Below are 9,465 nucleotides of genomic sequence, written 5' to 3'. Positions count from 1 at the left end.
CCCTCGCGCCCTACATGGCCGCCCAGTTCCTAGGCGCCATCGCCGCGTCCTTCGTGGCCAAGGCGGTCTACCACCCGGCGAACCCCGGCGCCATTGTGGCCACCGTGCCCACGCTCGGCACCGCGGGGACCTTCTTGGTCGAGTTCCTCACCACCTTTGTCCTCCTCTTCGTAATCGTCGCCCACGCCACCGATCCCAAGGCGGTAATAACATCTCCTTGCTCATCGATCTCATTTGCTCAGTTATATGCACTATGGTCTTGCCTTTTGTCCACCAGCTTAATGATGAATTGGACGTTATGGGCCATTGTTTCTTTTCTTCAGGTGAAGGAGCTGATAGCAGTGGCAGCCGGGGCAGCAATCATGATGAACGCCCTTATCTCTGCGTAAGTGAAATCAATCAATCCATCCATCCACGGTTAAATGAATCTGTACTCCAACTGATTTTACGTAGCTAGTACTATAATAAATTACGTATGTATCTGACATAATGCATGCGTGTATGTGACTTTGAGCAGGGAGTCAACGGGAGCGTCCATGAATCCGGCGAGGACGCTGGGGACGGCCATCGCCACCGGGACGTACACCAAGATCTGGGTCTACATGGTGGCGCCGCCGCTCGGAGCCATCGCCGGGACCGGGGCTTACATTGCGCTCAAGCACTGATGCACCGGTCCATCAATGCTTGCACGTTAGGATGAAAAACTCTACCAGAGAATGCTGCTAGGTCTAAAATTTCTAAAAGAAAAATAGAAATTGTGAATTTGCTGATTCATGCAACTAAACAAGGTAAAGAGTGATCAGTGCATAGCTGATAGATGGATCTTTTTTGTCCCCAGTAGCAAAGATTGTGTCTGCACTCTGCAGGCCGGCCGCACGCACGAAATATTCCATTTCGGCAATCTGGCTGACATTTCCCGGGAACATTTTCCCAGCGAACTGCTCCTTATAGCCGCCAGATCTCGCAGCACAAATCTTGGAGCAAACTCGATTCCACATCAGATCTGAGAAAACTTTCGCATCTCACCTCTCCTTATCCATTCCCTCAGCCGCTTGCTCTCCCGTTCGTCCAGGATTACTTGTCGCTGGGAGAGATGGTACTCCCTTCGTCCAAAATTACATGTCGCAGAAATGCATATATCTAGACATATTTTTAGTTCTAGATACATCTATTTTTCAAAAGCCGTGATCCCGTGATCTGAGATTTGCCAGTGCCATCGTAGCCATCTGTGTACCCGTGAGGCGGTCCTCCGCTCGGACTCACGGATGACGTGATGTGAACTTACACTACTTGTGAGGGCGTCAAAGTAAGAGACGGCGTATGGTGGTGTCGTCTGATATAGATCTATCACCGGCTGCCGCTTGTGAGGATGTTGCGGTGCTGCCAGAGCGTCCCAAGGGATTTTGGCGATGCCGATGACCTTTCACCTTTGTCAGTGGCCTTATCGCGTGTGCAATGCTGCTAGAATAGTGGAAAGTGGAAGCGACAACACAAGATGACTTCGTTGGTGGTGCTTCTCAGGTACCCGGTCTCAAGCTCCGGGGTGAAAATCCTATGTGTGACTAGGTGTGACCCTGGTCTGTTATACCTGGAAATGGCGATGGTTTCCATCGTTATCTTGTTGAAGACATTACTTGGATCGTGCTCAGACTTCATCTCCAGGGTGAAAGCCCATGATCTAGCCTTCAGTGGTTGGAGCAGGCAACGGCGACGCTTGAGCGCCGTTTCCTTCTTGAAGACGTTGCTTTTGGAGGACATTTATCGTAATCCTTGTGTTGTCAAGTGGTGGTTGGTGCCCATGGCCACTGTTGTTTTCCTCGTTCATGGTCTTGATTGCTTTTTTTTCTCTTCATTCCAGGCATAGCTTTGGTCTTGTATGACTTTGCTATCTGCTAGCAAGATTGTGTGTGTGTGTGTTAGTGTTGGTTGTGTGCATCTTAGTTATACAGAGGCCTGTTCATAGTGCATGTATCCCCTTGATGCTACATTATGAATCAATGAAAACTGCCCTTTATCCAAAAAGATACACCTATTTCTATCCATTTTTATGACAAGTAATTTGGAACACAAAGAGTACTTGCAAACATTTTTTATGGCAATTTATATTGCCGCGCTAATGACAATTTTAGTTTGCAAGCACAACAAATTCTGATAAAAAAACAACATTGAAGCAAAATTGCCATGCTTACTAACTAAAATTGTCATCCTCAGCGTCAAAATCATTAACAGTTGCCATCCCGCCAGCGAGCGTTAACCAGTTATGTGGGTCCAAAATTGTTCATCATACACTATAAATCTCTAGGAGTAGAGGATGGGCCAGAAAATGCTGAGGGTGCCAAAACGGTGTGTATATCTTTCATCACCTATTTTGGTGATTTTGTGTACTTGTTTACAATTCCAATGGCTTCTAAACCCATGTAAATTTTCATAAATGATTTAGAAGTCAAATCGCGGCTTCTAGGGACTTCGGGTACAATTTGAAGTACCTCTTGGCTCTTGCCATAAAAATATACAGTACCCAGCTAAACTGCAAATCACCAGAAAATTACTATATTCCACAAAAACAAACTACATGCTTCTTGCTCTAAAAAGAACATATTTTTGTCTGCACAGACCCAGAATTCCATCTCGCAGACTTCTCTATAGCTTCTACAAACAAAACATGACGTTTTACACCACCAGTTTCCATACAACAATTTGTCTTTGCTTCAGGTCAGTAATATGTAGACCGGAGCTTCAAAAATCTGCTGGTGGTGGGCGAAGAAGCGTTCTTGTTTACAACAGAGGGTGCGGGTTTGTGCAAGAATTCTTGAGCCCAAGTACAACTAACTTGATCCATGTCGTTGAATCGCAACGACAACCTCATTACAGCGTGCACATCTGTAAGAACTTGTAGCCGCAGAGCGCGTTCGTAGGCAATAGTAACAATACCTAAAAGCAACAAAGAATTTTCTTATTAACAAAAAGCTAACACAAAACATATTGAGATACAAGAAGACTGGCATAATGATCAAGGTGACATGTTGTTCAGTAATTTGGTGGGAAACAAACACGTAATAATATTTTGTGCGTTGCGCACAAGTGCTGCCTCATATCAAAATGATGTTCCACTAAAGCATGACTATGGCCAGTAGCAAATACTGCCACATGACACAACTAATCTACGATCAGCCTCAAGACAAGAAGGATTTTTACAGTGCCAAGTGTTGATGCCTTTATTCATAAACTCTTTAACTAATACTCCTATTTTGCAAATTTAACAGCAATGCCCGGCTGCTTCTGTATCTAAGGTTTAGCTTCAGCGCTGTAATACAATTTATGTAGGCACTTCTGCTAAAATGTGGTTTGGGGCTGCATAGGTCCATTACAACCAGCTAATTCGAAATGGACAATGTTTTCTCAGGATTATATGTGTGACCCAAAGGTGAAGTGCATTAAATGGAAGTAGTTGGCAATAAAGACTGTCAAGTTAATACTCAAGATGAAATCAAACAAGTGTATCAACTATACCACAAATGGAATATATGACAAAAGACTAGAGGAAATAAGTGTAGTACCTGTGTTGACATGGGAGAGCTACAAAGGGAATGCTAGGACTAGAGACACATATAGGACAGTTTGCTTCGTCACCAGAAGAACTTGCTGATTTATCCTTAGAGAAAGGAAGGAGGAACTTCTTTACTGAGGATGAGTTTAAGAGGGGCAGAAGCAAAAGCAACATTTCCTGCAGAAAGTAAGCAATGTTAGCCACCATTTGGAAGTACGCCATGAAACGTCCTACTGAGCAGTGGCGGATCTAGAACCATAGCACCGGGATGCCGAACAGTGGAATTTGATCTAAAAATCATCATAATCCTGGCAAATACTCCTTAAATAGCATCAGATTGTTGTATATTAAAAATAAGATTGCACTTCTAGAGGGGGTGTCATGCCACCCCCACTAGATCCGCCACTGCTACTGAATACCAAACCAAGTCATTTGAAGTTCTACACTCTAGCATATAGAATCATTCCATTGGGAATAGGAAGCATGCAATCAAGGTTCTCTCAAACATTTTAAGACTAGCATCCTGATATCTCAGGATTCGAGTAAGCAGAAGCATTTATATAAAGTTGGATAGATGAGAAAATGTTGGATAATTAAGTACTTGCAGAGAAGTGATACATCCGTTAATTTTGGTACCTAACATTAATTAGACATGCAGAATGCATGTGAAGTGTGAAATGAACTACATTTACCACTAGAGTAGAAATACTGAACAATGGAATTAATTGCAGATTTCCTAGCTATTAATCCTTAACAGAAATTTACTTTTTATATGTGATAGGAACATTAGAAAGTTTAGAAGTTCCCAAGAATTTCAGAAATATATGTGACATACATTAGTTAGATGTAAGGTGTCATATTGAATACCCTACATGCAAAAGCCTTCATCTAGGTAGTGTGTAATACATTATACATCACAGGGAAACTTCTAGTTACCAGCTATTTTTCACATAGGTACATGCAAAAAAGAGATATACCGAAAACTCATTCCAAACCAGCTGCCGATTCATGTACTCAAAGCTCACTGCTCTGTTCATATTGGGGCTCCCATACACAAGTCTTGCTTTCAGAATTCTTTCCACAAGAGTTTTATACCTGTATAAATATACACAGAAAGCTAAAAAAACATATTTGCAAGGATTAAAAAACCAGCAGGATGCTCAAAATCTTAAATGGCTAGCCAGTTCTTGAAATATGATATTCCAACTCATTCAAGTACACTATGTCGTCTATAATGGACTGCCTATGTTCACAATACTAAAACTGTTCCTCAATTGCAAATAATTAATATATCTTCTGTGTTTACATAATCCCAGAATGTACAAAGTAATGAACATAATTAAACAGGTAGAGAAATGATACCTTCCGCCATAAAGAAATGACAACAGGTTAAAGAATGAAACAGCTCTGTATAGTCCTTCCGCGTGCTGCACCATGCCCCAAGCACGACGTGCTAGTGGTCTCTGATACAAAACAGGAGTTATTAGGCAAAAAGGATTTGAAGTTTCCAGAAATAATTTTTAGAAGGTAACCTGTTCTGAATCACCCCATCGACGGAAAGCAGAAAAGGATTGCAATCGGGACAATAAGTATTGGCCACCAACAGTGCTAATACAGTACAAGATCTTTTGAGAAACTGAAAGCCCAGGTCCTTCTAAACCTGTTCTGACTGAAAAATAGGTGGATTTCAGTTATTGCCCAGATAATATTACAAATAGTCAAGTAGTTAAACCGTTAACAGTTAACAAATGGAAAGTCAATTATTTGCCCTCCACTTAGATTGCAATCGAGGATTAACCTTCATTCCCAATGTAGTTGATTCTTTAACCTGCTTCAATGTAATATGTTCATGATTTTCCATTACTTTAGTTTTCCGTCCTTAATCCCCACCAGAAGACATATTTGCTATTTCACACAAAGTCCAAACCAGGGACTGGTTCAACTAATTCTCCCCTCCATACCATGTACAGCTGCGGTGCCACAGACAATCTGCCACTGCTAGCAACGGCAGAGGCTACGAGCAGCGGTGCTGCATGTCATCATGACAACTCACTTCCCTGACTGAATGCTCACGAGCCCATTGGCCTCTACTCCATCTGCGTCGTCTAGGAAGGGGTTGTCTAAGGGCAGTCTCGTGAGTCTTTGCCCCTCCCTCCTAAACTTTTACCACATCAAAATTGCTTCTTTGTTCAATTGATCGTTTCTAATTGGGGGGCTTAAGTGTGTTGTTTCGTGCTCAGTGGAGATGAAGAAGTTAGAAGCCGATGTACCACTGGGGTACGACCTGGCGCTCGATGCCAAACCCAAAATGAAGGCAACCAGGTGCAACAGCAATGAGGCAATGAGTGGCAAAAGAAAAAATGGCACCAAGTAGGCCTTCCCGTCTGGTACTCAATAGATCGTGAATTAATAACATAAAATTTCTGAGCTAGTTGGGTATAAACATGAGAAAGCCTTAGGTTTTGTCCCTTATAAATTAATTTGGTTGAAAATAGTTTCCTAACTGAGCAAAACATTAATATGCCAGTAACAACAGGATTTTCAACAACATATTTTATCCAATGATAATTATCATCTAAATACTTTAAGTTTATGTCTGGGCTTAATGATTCTCGGGCAAAGTCACCTTTACTTCATATCTGAGGTCACTTCAGATCATAAACGTCAAATGTGCCTCTCACATTTGAATACATTGGGAAAAGGATACATAGAAAGTGTCAAACAACATGTATCTGCACACTGTATCTTGTTCGCCCAAAGGACATTATATGGCACAGGAGGTAGAGATGGGGTTTGGTACGTACATCAGAATCTACTATTGTACTGGTAATGAGAATTTTTATAGGTGCGGTCATAGGGTGTTTCGTTGTGTTTATGCTCAATGGATATTATAGAATCCAAAACACACATGCCCTGAGTTAGCTGCAGACAAAGCTCACACCTAAGGATGCTAGGCCCAACCCAACTTCAACGTCATATACTCATACGTGAGTCAACTGAAGTAAGTAAATAAGGGTATTCTGATGCAACGGCGATGCACAGATCAGAATGCAGTCACAAGCAGCTGGTCGCCCTGTACACACTCAACAATCTAAGTTATATTGAGAACAATTCAAATCATGTTACTACTCTAATCAGCACGATTACCATGAAAAAAGGCACAAAAACATATCATACACAAAGCAGACCGGAGTTGAGAGAAAATTGCATGGTCAAATACCCTCTTTTCCTGCGATCGGTGCTGCCCGTTCATCTCTATACCTCAAGTTCATGAGTGCATTCCCTGGGGTTGGCTTGTCTACCCAAATTGAGAACCTCCAGATGAGGAACTCAAGGAACGCATCGAGTTCAGGCTCATACTGAAATAAGAGTCCTGGCTGATACCAACAAAAAACATCAGCACTGAAGCTATAAGCAGCAACGCACTTATGTGCAAGCCATGAGAGGAACGCCCAAATCAAGATGATTACTGGAGAAAGTACCTTCATCAAAGAGAATACTTTGACTAACTGCTCTTTCAACATGGCGGACATTTCAACATCAAGCCTCGCAGCGTCAAACTGGTTGACTCTAGATATTGTAATCGGGATCATGGTCTGCATTTACACGAAAGAAATCACAACATGTATAAGCCTCATGGCATAGTGACTATTATCCTGCCCATTCTGGCAAACAGAATCATGAGTCTGCCCCCTTGTTAGGACAGTTATTAATTGTTTCGGTTAACAGTTTGGAAACAAGTTGTGTGCTCATGTTTTAAACTTGTGTGGAAAATAAAGCTGAAGTTTATGTTTGATGTGCAACAAAAGAAAGGTGGGCAAACACCCAGATATTGGAAAGCGGGCTCAGCAATACCAGTTCCAGCCTAGCAATCATTAACATGGTACATGGGGGTTCATATGTACTCCCGAAATTCGGGAGAATAAAAGACATTCCCAAAAGGATAAGGCCAGGGGCAGACCTAGCTAACGTGGGGGCATGGGGGGCTCGGCTGAAGACCCAAAATTATGGAAAATAAACTGTTTCTGGTCTCTACTCCACCACGCGGCAAACAAATCCACTACGAACTGGGAGGAAGGAGAGGCAGATTTGGATGAGATCGGTCGCAGAGAGCAAAGTGAAGGCATGACCAGGAGGAAGATGACGAGAGATCTCCGGCTAGAGGACAGTCACCGTGCGGGATGCGGTAGAAGGGGGTTTTGAGGGCTCGGAAGAAAAAGAAGGGAAGGAAGAGGAGAGCTCACCGCGCCGGCGCTCCGGCCGCCGGAGAAGCAGGAGGTCTGGCCGGATGAAGAGAAGGGTGTCCGCTTTCCTCCTCGTGGACCAGAGGTTCTCTCCTTCTTTTTCTCCGCTTTTTTCAAAGGCAGCTGGTTTAGCTTTTTTGGGCATATGATGGATTGAGGATTTGTTCGGTTTTTGCAGGGATTCGCTTTTGTTTGGGGTTACTAATAATAATCGTGCAATGCACGTTTATATCAGATAAGATATTATTTGCATGTTATATCAGGTAAGATATATCTGTTGCATGTAGGTATTTTGTAAGATATTAATTATTATTTTCAAGGTAATGATAGGGTATTAATTACATGGCAGATTTCATGGGATAGCGTCAAAATCGTGTTTATAATCAATGACAGTGATGGGTGATTAGGGTGTTAAATGTGTTTGGTGCTCAATATTGGAGCGATTTGAACTACTAGATAACATGATTTGACAGCTGAGATGGTTTAGATCTGCCCCTTTGAGTCTTTTTATATTGATATAGATATAGATATAGATACTAGTTAGTATGCACGTGCAACGCACGTTTTCCTTAAAAAACAAGTCAATGCAATATGTTGTCCACAAGTTTTTCATATCTAGATTAGATTACATGATCACATACTTTTTTCTATTCTTTGTCTTGCTCAAGATTGCTCTAAATTCAAAATTGTGTTTTTCACGATAAAACCAACTGTGTATTAATAGCAATGGCTTAGAACAAATATTACCACACCGTAGCCTAACAAAAATGATCATAAAAATAATCAGGAATGACACAACTTCTCTTCTCACCTTGGGAGTAACATGAAAAATTAAATATATTTTTACTTGTCATCTCCTTAGTGTCTTTATTTACTACAAAAAATATGAATACTACAAACTCTTTCTTTGATGGAACAAAATAATAAGCACGACATGCAAATATACAAGTACACAGAGTTAAAGTGACAAAATCTAACCCGCAAAAAAGAAGTGACAAAGTCTAGAGATTTAGATTAAGATTTTACTCACGTCTACACCACCGTGGTGGAGTTTCATCTTGCTACGGCTTGAGCTAAAATGGCCCTTATTTTTCTATTCTGAAATCTTTTGATACACAATGGCGTTTGCAGCAACCATCTTATCAGTGGTGATCAAAATGGATTCTTATCAATGTGTGTATATTACACATGAGGTTGTGGACATACCTTGGTCAACTGGTCAAATATAACTTCCACCACAATATAAGTGCCTTGTTCTTCATCAGACAATAGCATTCATCTCGCCATATGACTGCACACGTGAATATCCGCACCATCTGATATGTACAATTCAACTTTCTAGAGATTGCATCAAAGCAACCATGCTTGACTGTTAGAAATAGCAGAGCCCTCTAGGACGCACATGTTGCATCCAAAACTAGTTGTCGCTATTTTCATGGCAGCACCTAAAGAGTTGATGTTCTTCTCATAGGTTCAAGAGCATCTTGTCAATCAGAATACAATGAAAAAGGAGAGAAATAAGTAACCAATTAAGCATCACGGGGAGTTTCTACATAGTTCTTTTATTTTGTAAAACATTAACAGTTGGACTACACATGAAAACTGTATATTGCATACGATGAAAAAGGAGAGAAATAAGTAACCAATTAAGCATCACAGGGAATTTCTACATAG

General features: G+C 41.5%; 2 protein-coding genes across 2 annotated transcripts; one reads left to right on the top strand and one right to left on the bottom strand.

The window, feature by feature from the left end:
- Positions 1-5: 5 nt before the first annotated feature.
- LOC125530148 (aquaporin NIP3-3-like) lies at positions 6-851 on the top strand (the record flags this gene model as incomplete). The annotated part of the gene is made up of 3 exons (XM_048694549.1): positions 6-203; positions 324-385; positions 518-851. Coding segments are annotated over 3 exons (408 nt in total), but the record flags the coding sequence as incomplete, so codon positions are not given.
- A 1,614-nt stretch (positions 852-2,465) lies between these two features.
- Positions 2,466-7,957, bottom strand: LOC125530147 (peroxisome biogenesis protein 2). Its single transcript, XM_048694548.1, has 8 exons — positions 7,792-7,957; positions 7,030-7,143; positions 6,768-6,924; positions 5,080-5,216; positions 4,910-5,010; positions 4,525-4,642; positions 3,558-3,724; positions 2,466-2,931 (listed from the first exon to the last, which is right to left on the bottom strand). Exons 2-8 carry the CDS (start codon positions 7,138-7,140, stop codon positions 2,826-2,828), a joined length of 897 nt encoding a protein of 298 aa, XP_048550505.1. The 5' UTR covers positions 7,141-7,143; positions 7,792-7,957; the 3' UTR covers positions 2,466-2,825.
- Between the last annotated feature and the right edge of the window lie 1,508 nt (positions 7,958-9,465).

Source organism: Triticum urartu, unplaced genomic scaffold, assembly GCF_003073215.2.
Source record: "Triticum urartu cultivar G1812 unplaced genomic scaffold, Tu2.1 TuUngrouped_contig_6106, whole genome shotgun sequence".
Lineage (NCBI taxonomy): Eukaryota > Viridiplantae > Streptophyta > Magnoliopsida > Poales > Poaceae > Triticum > Triticum urartu.
The sequence above is the reverse complement of the archived record's forward strand: the minus strand, read 5'-3'. Positions and strand labels throughout refer to the sequence as shown.